Raw genomic sequence first — 17,707 nt, forward strand, 5'->3', positions numbered from 1 at the left:
CCACTGTGAACCCAGCTAAATAATATCAAATCTGATGCAAATACATTTTCCAAAGGAAGAGCAACTGAATCATTAAATGTGACCACTTAACTTATTTATTTTTTTCTTCTATTTTTCTTGCTGTTTCATAATTTTATGCATACTAATTTGACTGTGTCCACTTCCACCACTAGTCTTATGGGTTGTTTGAGTTTTGTTTAGCATAGACCCTCTTATCTGTTTAAAACTGTAACGATTGGTGTCAGCACGCCGAGAGAATCTGATTATTGGTGATCTGCAGTATCACCAAGAATGCAGATCTATACCTGATTATTGATGATCTGCTGAATCACCGATAATACAGATATATTGCTAACCTCTGGACACCTATAGGTATGTGAGTGTTTGGTGTAACAGTAGTACTTTGAGTAATGCACCTGCTGCGCAGGTGATCATAGGCAGTAAAGGAATCCTGCTCTTGAGGACACAGGAACCTTTACAGCAGCCTGAGACTCTCCAAGGGGTGGAGTCAGGCTGGAGATAGGAAGGACCAGAAAGTGAGCGACTCCTGAAGGTGGATGTCACTATCTGATCTGGAGACTATCTCTTAAGAGGAGAGATAGCTCTTGAGATCGGGCACGCCTGGTCGGTAACACACGGACAGATAAAGTACAAAGACAGAAGACTGATTCGGTATCCAGGGCAAGCAGGGTTTGGCAACGGAGTATCAGATATGCGAGGTACCGAATCAGAAGATAGAGTAGTCAGGAAAGCAATAAGTCATAACAGAAATCAAACAATGCCTAGTCTGGGTGTGAGGTCCGTGGTCTCTACACCCTGGAACTAGTCTGAAGTATAACACAAATTTTAATACAGTTCCCTAGTCTTGGGTGCGAGGTCCGTGGTCTCCGCACCCTGGAACTAGTCTGGAGTATAACAGAATAACAGTATAAGTAATCTGGCTCAGTGTGAATTCCCAGGTCCACCTGGTTCAAACACACTGTTGGATCTGACTAAAGTCTGAGTGCTTCCACGTAGTGTTCGCAACGGCAGACAACTTGCAACTGGCCAGCAGTAACTATATATGGAGTAGTGCTCTCCAGCACCACCCTTAATTGATCAACCAATAGTATCCTGCTCTGGAGTCAGCTGATCGGCGTGATCAGCTGATCTCTCCATGCCCAGTATAAGAGTTCTGCCTCTCAGCGCGCACGCGTGAATTCCTAAGCCTGTGTGCACTAACAGACTCAGCCACACCAGACACGCTGCCGCGTGCAAACCGCCGCTCTGGACGCGGAACCAGCCGCCTTACTGTTGTTGCATGTGGCGGCTTTTCCGCGTTCTGCCCTGTTACCAGACGCATTGGACGCGGAATCAGCCGCCTCCTCAGCAGCACACGTGGCTGCTTTTCCGCGTTCTCTCACAAAAACTTTGTAAGATAACAATCCAGGGAAGCAGCACGTAGGTGTGACTGCCTGGGAGTATGCCGGTGCCTAGCCTCAACCTGATTGCTCCGACTGTCACGGACCAGCCAAATGTAGGAAAGAGGCGGCACACCACTGGCTGCTAATAATTGCTGTATTACGGAACATTGACACTGTTCAATAATACAGCAATTATTTGCGGTCTGTGGTGTGCCGCCTCCCTCTTATCTGTTTGTCTCCAAAACCACAACCATGAGACAGCAAAGTATGATCAAGGCAGTACTATATTGTCATCAAAGGGATCGTATGGCACCAATGGAAATCTCCAACTGCGATTCCCAGCACTGCTGAGGCGTCCTTGTGATCAACAAATGCCAATCCCAATGACAAATGCAGCAAGTGGTAAAAGACCCTAAGAGATAATCTAGTCTAAACCTTTGAATTTTTGTTGTATTTTTTATAGCTACCACACCTGCAAACAGTCAGGTTTTGCAGATAAAGCAACAGAACAGAGACTCCACACACAAGGCTCAGCAAAACAGCTGTATTGTCAGCATATAGAGGCACACGTTTCGGGCGTAGCCCTTCCTCAGGTGTGCCATACCCTACAGCACACCTAAAACACACACACACACACGTGCTCTCACTCACTCTCTCACTCACTCTCTCACTCACTCTCTCACTCACTCTCTCACTCACTCACTCTCTCACTCACTCTCTCACTCACTCACTCTCTCACTCACTCTCTCACTCACTCTCTCACTCACTCTCTCACTCACTCTCTCACTCACTCTCTCACTCACTCTCTCACTCACTCTCTCACTCACTCACTCACTCACACATTCACACTCTCTCTCTCTCTCTCTCTCTCTCTCTCTCTCTCTCTCTATACATCTGGTCACATGGTAGACAAAACCATAAGGGCTCTTTGACACTAGCGGTAGAAAAGGCCAAAACGCTGCCTTTGGCTGTCAACGTTTTGAAGGCGTTTTAAAGCCAATACATGATTATCAATGAAATGAGAAATACTGTGGTCAGCCCTAAAAAAGCGCCGGGGAGCTTCAAAACGCAACGCTCAAAAACACGTCGTTAAGTGTGAAAGGTAAGATTAAAGTCTATGGACTTTCATTTTACCATGGAAAACGCTAACTATGGCTGTGGCGGTAAAACGCAGAAAAAGGCCTCTAGTGTGAAAGAGCCCTTACAGTGAAAAAAACGATGATAAACATTAAACTTGATACAGAATGTTTCGATTCTGGGGAACTACACAATATTGTGTCTACTCCAGCAGATCACTGAGGAGCTAGTCACCCAGGCAACACAATCAACTGATAACAATCCATGTATTATACCCATCTTGATACAGTCCATTTTCAGACATTCTGATGCAATCATATTTTGAACCTAGGAGAGAAGACACAATCAAAGGAAACATTAGGGTGAACACAATCAAACTTGCTGATCTATTTGGCCTCACATTGTAACAGAGATTTCTTCCTATCCCTACCCCTTGGAAGCGTAGGTACTCCCTCAATTACAAACCAGCGCAATTGAGTAGCACTGTGATGGAGGATTAAAGGGATACTGTAGGGGGGTCGGGGGAAAATTAGTTGAAGTTACCCGGGGCTTCTAATGGTCCCCCACAGACATCCTGTGCCCGTGCAGCCACTCCCCAATGCTCCAGCCCCGCCTCTGGTTCACTTCTGGAATTTCAGACTTTATAGTCTGAAAACCACTGCGCCTGCGTTGCCGTATCCTCACTCCTGCTGATGGCACCAGGAGCGTACTGCGCAGGCCCAGTATGGTCTGTGCCGTGCGCTCCTGGTGACATCAGAGTAAGCGAGGACACGGCAACGCAGGCGCAGTGGTTTTCAGACTATAAAGTCTGAAATTCCAGAAGTGAACTGGAGGCGAGGCCGGAGCATCGGCGAGTGGCTGCGTGGGCACAGGATGCCTGCGTGGGACCATTAGAAGCCCTGGGTAACATCAACTCATTTTCCTCCGACCCCCCCCCCCCCCCTACAGTATCCCTTTAAAAAATGTCTTGAGACCGAGGTCTCATACTCCGTATAGTAATACCTGTCCCTGACCGGTATACCCTCACCAGTGGATGGATGGGAAATGCTGTTGCCTTTGATAATTGCGCTGCAACAATTGCAAATCAAACATGGTACAGTACCCATCTTTGCTTTAGGCACTAGCTCTTTGGGTCTAATGGCAATATCTGACTTACACACCCAATAGAAAGTTTTGCAGATAAAGTCTTGATTGTCTAGATTTACCAAACATATGACATTCATGATGTCTCTTGAGTTGAGGATATCTGTGGCTGGGTTTTTATATAGGAAAAACTAAACTGCACAAGCGTTATGTGCAAAGTATGCCCGGGTTAAGAAATACATTCACCTACTATGAAAATTTAGTATAATGAATTGACTGTGGAAGGTTCAAAAACTAGTTCCAGAGATGCTGTACAAGCAGACCTGGACATTGCTTGTAAAACTTTACCTTGATCCCACCCCAGCCACCTTCCAAATCCTCTTAGTATGGTGACTGGCTTTTGTAACATTTTGTAACCCACTTCTTACTTTTATTTTGATTAGATTTCACCAGCCTGTATTCAACTACTGTTTTGGCATTCAATTTTACAGAAGATAAATAAAATTACTTAGATTTTAAAGGAAAACTATATAACATCCAGTTAGGAATCCGGGATTTTACAGTATATAATCGTAGTCTCCTCTCTGACACTACAGTTAAGACTGTAGAGAACCTGTCTTTGTTGCAGGGGCTGCCTGCAGAATCGGGCTGGAAGGACCCCCACTCATGTGGTCTGTGCTAGTGACAATGGGCTCTGGGACAAGGATACATGTCAGTCTTGAAAAGGTCTGAAAAGTCTTAAAGGGTACCGGTGACAGAAAAAGAATTGAAGTTTATTATACAAGAGCTTGTCAAATATGTTCTCGTGGCCCCACCCCCGTCTGTGTACGTAGTTGCCGAACTGTCAGGCGTGAGCACAGCCACGAAAAAGAGAGTCTTAATGAGCATTGTGGTTGAGGATCGGAGAAGTCTCTGGGCCATACTGAGGTAAGGTACTGAGGGTTTTTTTTTCCCCACAGGTTTCCTTAACCTCCCTGTCGGTAACGCCGAGCTACACTCTGGGTAGCCGCCGCAGAGGATTTCTGTGCCTCGAGAGGGATTCTTTGACTAAAAATTGTTTTAGCCTTTGTAGCTAGCACTTCGCTAGCTACCATTGTCCCCCAGTCCCTCCACTCTTTGATCGCCGCCGGTTTATGTACCCCGGATCCTGCCATGGCGCAGTTTCTCCAATCCGCTCCAGGCTTCACTATGGGGAGGATCGGGATTGCGCATGACGTCGATGTCATGTCTGATCGTCCCCATAGCGACGACTGAAGCTCATTGGGGAGGCTGCAGCTCTCACGGGATCGCGGCTAGGTAACGTATAGCGGCAGTGATTAGGGGGATCAGAAGGGTGCGGGGGGAATTGAGGGACAACAGTAGCTAGCCTAGTGCTAGCTACAAAGCCTACAACAACTTTAATACAAAAAAATCCCTCCGCGGACGCAGCCTCAGAAACTGCGTACCACCAGGGAGGTTAAAGCCTCATGAACTCGCAGAGATTCTCAGCTGAGACAGCTCCAACTAGCTGAGAATCTAGTGTGTCGGGTCCCTCAAGGTTCCTAATGATTTGGCAAGCCAGATCTTTAACCTCCCTGGCGGTGCATTTCTGTCTGGAATTAGGAGTCAAAAGCGGTACATTTTTTTTTTCTAGAATTTTCGGCCTCCAATTCTTAAGTCATAACTTACCAAAATATGACAGAATAAAAGCCTGGTAGACATTCTGCATATAAATAAGACTGGAACACAAATTTTGAGAATTAATTAAATTTATGAAGACACCAAAAATGTTGAAACTGTACAAATAAGAGATTAGTCAAATTCCGGGCAGAGGTCGGTGCAGGCGGCAGGCAGAAAGTAGTCAAAATCAGGGCAAAAATTGGTAACATTATGGCAGAAGCACTTAGCTCCGAAGCAGTTGGGAGCCAAATGGCTATATTATTACCATCCTGTGCTTTCAAATGAGCTTTTCTGCCATCTTTGCCATGGCAGTCAGGTGAAACGGGAGAGATCAAATTACAACTTGTGATTAGAGACAAATGAGGCTAAACTCTCTCTATATATACAGTGGAGGAAATAATTATTTGACCCCTCACTGATTTTGTAAGTTTGTCCAATGACAAAGAAATGAAAAGTCTTAGAACAGTATCATTTCAATGGTAGGTTTATTTTAACAGTGGCAGATAGCACATCAAAAGGAAAATCGAAAAAATAACCTTAAATAAAAGATAGCAACTGATTTGCATTTCATTGAGTGAAATACGTTTTTGAACCCTCTAACAATAAAAGACTTAATACTTAGTGGAAAAACCCTTGTTTGCAAGCACAGAGGTCAAACGTTTCTTGTAATTGATGACCAAGTTTGCACACATTTTAGGAGGAATGTTGGTCCACTCCTCTGTGCAGATAATCTCTAAATCGCTAAGGTTTCGAGGCTGTCTCTGTGCAACTCTGAGCTTGAGCTCCCTTCATAGGTTTTCTATTGGATTAAGGTCCGGAGACTGACTAGGCCACTCCATGACCTTAATGTGCTTCTTCTTGAGCCACTCCTTTGTTGCCTTTGCTGTATGTTTTGGGTCATTGTCGTGCTGGAACACCCATCCGCGACCCATTTTCAGTTTCCTGGCAGAGGGAAGGAGCTTGTCGTTCAGGATTTCACGATACATGGCTCCGTCCATTTTTCCGTTAATGCGATTAAGTTGTCCTGTGCCTTTAGCAGAAAAACACCCCCAAAGCAAAATGTTTCCACCCCCATGCTTGACGGTGGGGACGGTGTTTTGGGTGTCATAGGCAGCATTTTTCTTCCTCCAAACACAGCGAGTTGAGTTAATGCCAAAGAGCTCTATTTTGGTCTCATCAGACCACAGCACCTTCTCCCAGTCACTCACAGAATCATTCAGGTGTTCATTGGCAAACGTCAGACGGGCCTGCACATGTGCCTTCTTGAGCAGGGGGACCTTGCGAGCCCTGCAGGATTTTAATCCATTGCGGTGTAATGTGTTTCCAATGGTTTTCTTGGTGACTGTGGTCCCTGCTAATTTGAGGTCATTCACTAACTCCTCCCGTGTAGTTCTAGGATGCCTTTTCACCTTTCTCAGAACCATTGACACCCCACGAGGTGAGATCTTGTGTGGAGCCCCAGAGCGAGGTCGATTGATGGTCATTTTGTGCTCCTTCCATTTTTGAATAATCGCATCAACAGTTGTCACCTTCTCTCCCAGCTTTTAGCTAATGGTTTTGTAGCCCATTCCAGCCTTGTGCAGGTCTACAATTTTGTCTCTGACATCCTTGGACAGCTCTTTGGTCTTTCCCATGTTGGAGAGTTTGGAGTCTGCTTGATTGATTGATTCTGTGGACAGGTGTCTTTTATACAGGTGACTAGTTAAGACAGGTGTCCTTAATGAGGGTGACTAATTGAGTAGAAGTGTCTAACCACTCTGTGGGAGCCAGAACTCTTAATGGTTGGTAGGGGTTCAAAAACTTATTTCACTCAATGAAATGCAAATCAGTTGCTATCTTTTATTTAAGGTTATTTTTTCGATTTTCCTTTTGACGTGCTATCTGCCACTGGTAAAATAAACCTACCATTGAAATTATACTGTTCTGAGACTTTTCATTTCTTTGTCATTGGACAAACTTACAAAATCAGTGAGGGGTCAAATAATTATTTCCTCCACTGTACATATACAAACATATACATGCACGTACATACGTGTGTGTGTGTGTGTGTGTGTGTGTGTGTGTGTGTGTGTGTGTGTGTGTGTGTGTGTGTGTATGTACGTACCTACGGGATTGTGTGTATAGATAGATAAATATTCGAGGGGAGAAGCCTGGGTCCCGCTGGCAGCGTTGATCGCGCGCGGGACCCAATTTAGTAGAGCACATGGCGGATTTTTGGCAACCCGACCTGAGCACGGGCTTAGCGCTGTGCGCATGTAAATCGCAGCCCGTGCTCATGTCGGGCTTACCGCCAGGGAGGTTAAGTGACAATCTGCAGACAAGTCCACTGTTCCCTTCCTGCCTGAAGCCCCTCACTATTACAACACACATTCCCTCCTACTATCAGCATAGCAGAGCAAAGGTCTGTACAGCGCTCTGCTTCCAAAACTGCCCAAGGGAACGAGACCCGATACCTTCTGGTGACAAACGTGCATGTGTCGGCAACTTTAGGATACGTACACATGCTAGTTGAAGAATTCCGGACTGTCTGGGCTGAGCATCTACTTCATGTACAGAAGCGTCATAGCATTGCTGGATCTTTAGCAACAATAGCAACCCCTGAGCACCTCGACTTTCAACATGTCTGTACAGCACTCGGCCCAGAACTATTGCCCACTGGATTAACTAGTTCTGATCCCTGCTGGCGGCCATAATTGTGATTTTGTATGAGGCTTTAAGCTATGATATTATATGACTGTATGCTTAACCAGGGATGGTCAATGAGGTGAAAAATCATTCTGAGTTCATACAGGAATATGCAAATTCTATATGTAAATGTATGCAGCTTGAAAACTTTAGCAGGATTCAACTGGTCAGTTTCTAAGATGCATAAATCTGCATTGAAAATTTGCATAATCTATGCCTGATACACACAGTGCAATTTCCTGTCAGATTGACGGTCGAATCAATAATTTCCAACCGGAGCGATCGGATTTCCAATCTTTTTCTGATAAATTTTTCAATCCCGTCTATACAAAGTCGATCAAGGAATGATCGGAAATCAGATTGCACCTGTTGGAAATTATCGGTGCCACAGTCAATCTGACGGGAAATTGCATGGTGTGTACCAGGCATTACAGTCCAACACAGGTGAGGCTGGAATTATGGTAACCTCTAATCCTTTCTTGCTGGGCTGCTGCTTCCTTCATCTCTATTCATCTATGCAGAAGATCTGTTGCTAACTTGCATAAATGGGGCTAATGGCTGGAAAGAACAGGAATGGATAGCAATTTTTGTCCATAATCTACATTGCTGAAAAGGGAGCGAATAGTCTGTGCATAGTGGTAGTGTTTACTGGCTGTCATTAAGAGCTTAAATTACCTTGTTTGTTGGAGTTTGAACTGTTCTGTATCCCTGTTTGTTTCTTACAGAAATGTGTGGAGCCAGAAGTAGAGCACAAGACCACCTTTGGGGGACCAGTAGTCAGCTGTCTCTTCCATATGCAGGAGATTCTTAGGTAATTTGGAGTGAGATCTTATAGTAGTTCTTCTGTATCTTCTTTACGTTTGACAAGCCTGTTATCTTTTGATGTCTGTTTTATGCTCTTAATTTCCTTCACATAACAGATCTCCACATTCCACTATGCCTCTCGTCTTCCCTCTCTTCTGTCCCAGGAGGCTTTGCAGTAATCTATCAGAATTGAATTAATCCTTCTCTCTCGGGCAGCCATCTGTCCTCTCCTCGCTACTCAGGCCCGACTAGTTCCACCAAGGATGATTGATGGGCTCTGCAATTGATTAGTTACTCTGCTAGATAAATGGACTGTTTTGGCATGAAGTATCACAGGTCAGTCTGTGTGGCCAGGCAGTTAGGCCTTTGCTTTTAAAGAGCTCTGCACACACTGAGAGAATTTAGATTGGCCACTTGCTGTGTTGTAGACATGATCAGGAACCGATGAATATGCAGAGCTATGAGCACATGCAGGTAGAGATCACCACCAAACTATTTATTACCTTTGTGATCTCAATTCCTTGTAAAGTAGTGCAGAGATTGGATAAGAAATTGCAGAATCTCATAGCAGCAATAGCAGAATAGGTGCTGGCATACTGAATAGGAATAGCCGAGATTTAAACCCTGGTCTCCTTTGTCAGAGGCAGAGCCCTTAAAGGAGTACTGTAGTGGAGTAGGGAGGAAAGGAGTTAAAACTTACCTGGGGCTTCTAATGGTCCCCCGCAGACGTCCTGTGCCCGCGCAGCCACTCACCGATGCTCCAGTCCTGCGCCCGGTTCACTTCCGGAATTTGCGACTTTAAAGCCGGAAAACCACTGCGCCTGCGCGGCTGCATCCCCCTCCTGCTGATGTCACCAGGAGTGTATTGCGCAGGCCCAGTACTGTATGTGCATGTGCAGTATGCTCATGTGACGTCAGCGGAAACGAGGGCACGGTCGTGCAAGCATAGTGGTTTTCTGTCTTTAAAGGACATCCGAGGCGAAAAAAAAAACTGAGATAAACAATTGTATCTGTCCTCCTTCTTAAAATGACTTTTAAAGTTATCCCGCAGTTTTATTTTATATTTTAATCAACTTTTTAAGCTTTTACTGTTTCAGGGTCTTTTCTCAATGACGCATTAATTGAAGTATGCCATGGCTAAAATATATGAACTATTGACCTTTTTTATCTCTTTCCTGCTCTTAGAAGCCATTTACTGCCACAAAAGTTTTTTATGGCTGCAATTCCTCATCAGTGAGGGTTACGCTAGAGTCCGACCCGGTCCCGACCCGGACAGGAACTGCCACTTACATACCTGATTTTTTTTACATTTTTCATGCAGAGAAAGAAAAAAAGGAACACAGCCTAGTTATTTGTGTGCTAGGCATTGTACATACAGATGTCTATCTCATCATGTCACATGCCACCTCGTGAGTCCTTTAAAGTCGTAAATTCCAGACGTGAACCATAGGCAGGGACGAGAGCATCGGTGAGTGGCTGCGAGGGCACAGGAAGTCTGCAGGGGACCATTAGAAGCCCTGGGTAAGTTAAACTTACCCCCGTACAGTAGTCCTTTAAAGGGAGCCCGAGGGGAAAGGGATATCGAGGTTGCCATATTGATTTCCTCTTAAACAATATCCTGTGTTTCTAATTCTTTAAGCCATATACCCTGAACAAGCATGCAGCAGATCAGATACTGACTCGGCTAACTCAGGTTTTACTGGGTTAGCCATGTGCTTGTTCCAGGGTTTTTACTGCACTACTTATGCCAGAAGATCAACAGGGCTGCCAGGCAACTGGCATTGTTTACAAGGAAATAAATATGGCCGCCTCCATAGACCTCTCACCTCAGGTACCAGTGCGCTAGCCAGTCCACTGTTAGCAGAGCACACATGGGCAAAAGTAAAGACTGGTGTAGTGGCTAAGTGGAATTTGAAGTGGCGCTGCAGCCTTTTTAGTTTTGGATCTAGAGGTAAGAATTGTTCCAATTGTGAGATTGCTTCCTTTCAGTACCAGTGACCAGCTTTTTTTGCAGATAAACAACAATGACCAACCTACAGCTGTGGAACTGTCCTTCTGGATTCTGGAGGACCAGGACAAATTCTGGACAAACAGTGGTGTCCTTCTTGCCATTATATGGTGGTACTAAAGAAATCTGACACTGGCTCTCAGATTACAGTAGACCAGGTGTCAGTTTGTCATGAAGGGTTACCTTTTACTGCACAACTGATATTACTAAATGAATGCTGACAGCTGCTGCAGACACTAAGGGCCTGTTTCCACTAGATGCGAAATCGCATCACATCAATACTGAAACCAATGCATGTCAATGAAGTAGTTTCCATGGCATGCTAATTTTGCGGTGCGATGTGATGCTACCCAGGAAAATATTCGGATGCATGCTGCAGATATCCGCAGCACGCATCTGATTCCCGTAGGCAGTAACACACCGGCATCCGGACTTGGGGATGAAAACCGGACATCACCCTCGGGTTGTTGCTATGCGATTGGATCCGGGCAGTGGAAATGGGCCCTAGAAGGGTTATAGCCATTTTTCTGTTGTTTTACTGTATCTCCAAACAGACAGCACTACTGACCTTCACAGTTGCAGTTATGAATCTCTAATTTTTTTTGTTTGCAGGTTTTGGAAGTGGAGATTAGTTATATAGTGAATTCCTTCCAATAAACAAGATACTTGTATCCCTTCAACTCAATAAAATATCTCTTTACTAGTATCTAATGCAGAGGTGCCCACACTTTTTTGGCTTGTGAGCTACTTTTAAAAATTAGCAAGTCAAAGTGATCTACCTATGTACAATTTTAGGAGCACACTTGTATGTACAGAATGGAAAATATAGTGGGGTCGGGATCTACCATGAAAGCCTTCGCGATCTACCGGTAGATCGCGATCTACCTAATGGGCACCCCTGATCTAATGGATAAGATATGAGCCTGAGTACATCATAATGCAATTGTTATCATCTAACACATACACATCACAGCATGTATAACCTCATGCAGAGAAATGGGGCCCATCGCATGCCTACACCCCTCTTGTGCATATGTTCCCACTGCTTGTCATCATTAGCCAGTGACCAGTAGAGAAAAGCCACAGCAATCACGCTCAAGACACTGGATCTCGCATAACTCTGATGCAGTACTGCAATATTGTCCCAGGCTGCACCTAATAGCAGACCAACCTGTTGCACGATACTCCAATAACACTGACCATCCTTTTGCAGATAATGCAAATCTAGTATTTTCTTTTTTGAAAGGAATTTGCTATATTATTGTAACACCCCTCCTACTCTTGCTAGTTCTTGATGTCACTCTGCAACCCTTAAAGGGCAACTGTAACGAGAGATGGAGGCTGCTATATTTAATTCCTTTTAAACAATACTAGTTGCCAGGCCCTTCTGATCTGTTTGTCTGTAGTAGTGTCTTAATGACACCAGAAACAAGCATGCAGCTAATCTTGCCAGATCTGACAATGTCAGAAACATCTGATATGCTGCAGGCAACTGGTATTGTTTGAAAGAAAGAAATATGGCAGCCTCCATATCCCTCTCGTTAGTTGTCCTTTAAGTTGCAATTATAATTTGTTATATAGTGTTTGGTTGCATTAGAGTTCCACTGTTCAGGTTCACTTAAAGTATAGCACTCTCTAGGGCAGTTTCTGATCATTAAAAAGGCCAGCCGGACCTGGATGTTTTCATGTTGACAGAAGACCAACCTGTCTGTGGCTGACTTGACTTGGAAGCGGTAGGAATTTATATGCACCTGTGTCCATTTTGTAACAATACAAGAGCCGTACCCTGAGCAGTGTGAAGTCTTGGCAGATATCCTTTCTGCTTTACAAGCTGGCACATGCTGAGTAGGAGTGTGCCATGCTATCCCCTAAGACTGCTTCCCTTCCACCTCCTGCAATGTGTTCAGCACTGTGCTCATGCAGCCATGGAGCAGTTCAGCTGGTGTGAATAATTGCATGATCACTGGGTGTGTGTACGGCGGGCACCTCGGGGACAGCAGCCCCCCCTTTGCCTGCATTCCCCCATTCTTATGAAAATGATCACTCTCGCACCACTGCCTTAATCACACTAAGCAATTAAAAGCTCACTGCGCTACCAAGGGCCGCGGACGCTGCGCTTAATGAGCTTTTGCTTCTATTGGCCCTTGAGAGGCGCTGAGCATTGGCTGATTAAAGACTAGAAATAATTACAGGTGATATGACTTCTGTCCCTGGAGTCCTGGAAGGAAGTTATGTGAGAGCCTTTTACACACATCCTCTCCTGTGTCTCCATGGTGCCTCTGCCATTTATATTCCCACTCAATCTTGTTGCCTGGAGCAACGCTTCAGTTATATTTATACAAGTATAGTGAGTCAGTGAACTGTTAATGATAATCAGGAACCATTGCAACTGCTGTCTGGAAGTCTGATTTACTTATAAGCTCCAGACACAAAATTTAAATCTGGTTTGGTTATTAAGTGTATTAATCTTTCCCAGAACGTCATTGGACAGCACCCCTGGATGAGACTTGTCTCCCTCCCAATCGTGGACAGGAACTGCAAAAGAAAGATTTGCATAACAAATAGGCAGCCATATATAAGCTACTAGCTTACCCTCAGTACTTCAGTTCAGTTTCCTGTCCCGGACGGAATGCAGAGGAGAGGTCTCCAGAGTGCTATCCTTGACAGGTGTTCAGGGGCAACGTCTTTTCAGGGCTCCAGTTAGGCTGATTCAGGTGACAGTGGGAGCCCTGCAGCGTGGAGGAGGCTTCTCCGTACAAGGCAGCGGAGATATAGCGCAGGCGCGCTTGGGAGACAAGGTACTTCCGGGTCTACCCGGAAGTCGTCACGCGCAGCGTCCAGTGTGACTCAGATCAGGCGGCAGGCGGCCGCGGCGGTCATTGCGGATCAGCATCAGCTGATCCGCTAAGGTAACGGTTTACATGCGGCAGGTGCCTCAGAAGGGGGATAATTATGCTAATAAGCTTAAGCAATTAAGCGGCAGGTGCCGCGACTGGCTAACCTTTGAAAGGCTTATGCAAATGAGAAACATGCTAATGAACTGAGTATTCAGGTGGCTGTTTGCATTTCTTTGTATCATGTGATGATTATTTAAATCTGTTTCCTGACTCACTCTGGTTGTCTAAAGTGAGCATGGAGGACGCTACTGGGTCAGCTCCTGCGCAGTCTGCCAGGCCAGCCCAAGATACCTCTCTGGCAAGTACTTATGTACAAATTATACAGTGTGTATATATGTGTATTTTAATATATACTAGAGAGGGTACTAATGGTTGGCTTGTTATTGTGTTTTTTAGCCAGAAAAACATGAAAAGCCTGGAAAACAGGACAAATCTGACAAATCTTCCACACAGTCTAGTGGATCTAGTAAATCTGTGAAGAAATGTGCCATTTGCTCCTCTCGCTTGTCATCCTCTACCTCAAAAAAGCTGTGCCAGGATTGTACAAACAAACTGGTTAAGGATGAATCACCAGTAATCTTTAAGGATCTGATGGGATGGATGCGGTCAGAAATGTCTTCAGCCATCAAGGAAATTAAAGATTCTGCCATTTCTTCTCAGACTGTAGCTCCCAGTCCTGCTGAAATGCCTGGTCCTAGCAATGAGGTTCCTGTTAACCTTAATGTCAGTGGTTTATCTCCAATTCCTTTATCTCGTGCTCCTGTACAGGCTAGGAGAAGCAGAGATAGTGAGGTAGAAGGTTCTCAATTTTCTGAGGGAGAAATTTCTGCATTAGATGAAATATCCGAGGGGGAGGAGATGGATAAGACTGAAAAACCACAAAAGTTTGCTTTTTCTACAGAATTAATGAAGGATCTTTTGACATCCATGCATGAAACAATGGGTATTAAATCAGAGCGAAAACCCTTGTCACTCCTTGACCAAATGTATGAGGGTTTGGCGGACCCCCAATCCAGGTTCATCCCGGTCCATTCTACTCTTAAAACTTTGATCAAGAAAGAGTGGCAAAATCCTGAGAAAAGGGCCTTTTGGCCAAAATCTTTATCTAAGCGTTATCCTTTTTCTCCTGATGACCAGGCTTATTGGGGCCCTCCGCCAAAACTAGATCCGTCCTTTTCCAGGGTTTCAAGAAAATCAGACCTTATGTTTGAGGATTTCGGAAACCTTAAAGACCCAATAGACAAGAAAATGGATAATGTTTTGCGTAGGGCTTGGGAGTCTGCTTCATTAACTTTTAAGCCGGCAGTAGCATCGACAGCAGTGAGTCGATCTCTGAAGACTTGGTTGGCAGAATTACAGTATAAAATAGCAAATGGGGTGTCTAGGGAAGAAATCCTTAATGACTTTCCTAAAATCACTAATGCCTCAGATTTTATGGTTGATGCAGCAGACGATACGGTTAAATTAACAGCCCGTACCACCGCACTAGTGAACTCAGCTAGAAGGGGAGTATGGGTTAAGACATGGAATGGGGATAACTCATCCAGATCTAAGCTTTGTGGTATCCCCTGTGAAGGAGATCTTCTGTTTGGGTCTAAGCTGGACGATACACTAGATCGTACAGCAGATAATAAGAAAAATTTCCCAAGGAAGCGCCCCTTTCAGAATAAACGGCCATTTCGGGCCCCGCTAAAAATGAAACGGATAGTAAATCCTCCAGGGGTAGAAGATGGGCTCCTTACAGGCAACAAGGACCCCGCAATACCGCTACTAATATTAAAAAGACAAACAAACAATGACGCCATCATTCCGGTGGGGGGGAGAATCACCAACTTTTACGAAATATGGCAACAACTATTCACCAATCAATGGTTACTAAACATAATATTAGAGGGTTACAGAATAGAGTTCGAACATCTCCCCCCTCAAAACTTTGTCTTAACACCCTGTCCAAAAGACCCAGCCTTATTAGTAGCCCTCCAGTCAGAAGTAAAGTCTCTTCTTCAGAAAGGAGTAATTCGACAGGTTCCAGCATGTCAAAGAGAACAGGGATTCTACTCCCCAATCTTTCTGGTAAAAAAGCCTCAAGGAGCCTATCGATTGATTCTAAACCTAAAGAAATTGAATCTGAAAATCAAATACAGGAAATTCAGGATGGACAATATTCGATCTGTAGTTCATCTTTTACAGAAGGACGATTTTTTGGCATCCCTAGACCTGAAGGATGCGTATCTACATCTACCAATCCATTTATCCTGCCAACAATACCTGAGGTTTGCCGTGTGGATGGAAGGAGAGGTAAGACATTTTCAATTTAATGCCTTGCCTTTCGGACTATCGTCTGCCCCATGGCTATTTACTAAGGTTATGTCTGAAGTATTAGCTCTTCTCAGGTTAAGACACGTTAATATTGTCGGTTACCTTGATGATTTTTTTATTATGGGGTTCTTCTGAAAAATCCGTTAATGATCAGCTTTTTATAACTCTGGGCGTCCTCCAGGAGTTAGGTTGGTTAATTAATTGGGAAAAGTCTGCTCTGATTCCTTCCCAGTGTCTAGAATTTTTGGGTTTCAATATTTCTACCAGAGAAGAGAAACTGTTGTTACCTGATAGGAAGATCATTTCTATTTTTAATAGTATTTTCTCATTTCAGAGATTAAGAAGCATATCGCTAAGAAAAGCCATGGCTCTTCTAGGACTTCTAACCTCTGCCTTTCCGGCGATCCAGTGGGGACAGTTCCATGCGAGATTTCTACAAATATGGATTTTGAAATCTTGGAACAGGTCTCTGGTGACTCTAGACAAGAAGATCATCATTCCACAAAGTGTAAAGACTTCCCTTATCTGGTGGCAACGTCTGGATCATCTATCTCCAGGTCATCTGTGGAATTATCCACAACAGAATACAATCACAACCGATGCCAGTTTGTGGGGTTGGGGAGCCCACTTCAATTCTCTGCCGGCTCAAGGATCATGGAATATGACAATAAGGTCACAGTCATCGAACAACAGGGAGTTGCAAGCAGTATGGCAAGCCTTACTACATTTCGGCCCCCTAATAGAGAATTCTCATGTCAGAATAAGAACAGACAACAGGAGCGTTGTAGCTTTCCTGAACAGGCAAGGGGGCACGAGGAGTCAACCCTTATGGGAAAAGACGGCAAAGATCCTATTCTGGTCAGAGAGAAATCTTTTATCGTTAACTGCGATACATTTAAAGGGAACCTCAAACCACTTGGCGGACTACCTCAGCAGGAGGAAATTAGACTCGAACGAGTGGTCACTAGATCTGGAAGTTTTTCAGCAGGTGACGTTACAATGGGGTTGCCCAGAAGTAGACCTGTTTGCAAGGAGAGCGAATGCGAAATGTCAGCAATTTTGTGCCCTGTTTCCAGAGGACCTACCTTGGAAAGTAGACGCCTTCTCGATCAATTGGGGAGAGTTACTGATGTATGCATTTCCTCCAATTCCATTGCTACCACAAGTAATAAAAGATTATTCAGGACAAGGCTCGAGTAATCCTGATAGCTCCACTATGGCCAAAAAGACCATGGTTCACGTCACTAAGAACACTAGCGGTTACAGATCCGATAGTCTTTCCTCCCATACCTCACTTGCTGTCCCAGGGTCCAGTGTGGCATCCGAGTTTAAACAGCCTTCACCTTTCAGCCTGGAAGCTGAATGGGGCATCCTGAAGTCCAAGGGCTTTTCAGACGAACTATCAGAAACTTTGATACAGAGTAGGAAGAAGGTGACTCGAGTAATATACCAAAAGGCCTGGAGAGTGTATAACGAATGGTGCTCGGAAAGATCTTGTGACAATACATCACTTAAATCCGTATTAGAATTTCTTCAGTGTGGATACAAGAAGGGGCTTAGTATAAGCACTCTGAAGGTACAGGTATCTGCTCTAAGCGTATTTCTAGAAAGACGACTGGCAGAAGAAAATCTAATTTTAAGATTCTTCCAAGCTTTAAAGAGACTGAAACCAGCAATCAGGTCCAGAATACCCTCATGGGATTTAAATACTGTCTTACAGGGGTTATGTGAAGCCCCTTTTGAACCATTATCACAAATTTCGGATAAATTTC

At 44.5% G+C, this 17,707-nt stretch overlaps 1 protein-coding gene across 2 annotated transcripts in view; it reads left to right on the plus strand.

Moving 5' to 3' along the window:
• The window catches only part of ACBD6 (acyl-CoA binding domain containing 6), a 168,448-nt gene that overhangs the window by 115,605 nt on the left and 35,136 nt on the right, over positions 1-17,707 (plus strand). For both annotated transcript variants that reach the window (XM_068239714.1, XM_068239713.1), the window contains exon 4: positions 8,633-8,718. In XM_068239714.1, the coding sequence (XP_068095815.1) occupies positions 8,633-8,718 (86 nt within the window). The remainder of the gene's footprint in view (positions 1-8,632; positions 8,719-17,707) is intronic.

Source organism: Hyperolius riggenbachi, chromosome 6 (genome assembly GCF_040937935.1).
Source record: "Hyperolius riggenbachi isolate aHypRig1 chromosome 6, aHypRig1.pri, whole genome shotgun sequence".
In the NCBI taxonomy this organism is placed as follows: Eukaryota; Metazoa; Chordata; class Amphibia; order Anura; family Hyperoliidae; genus Hyperolius; species Hyperolius riggenbachi.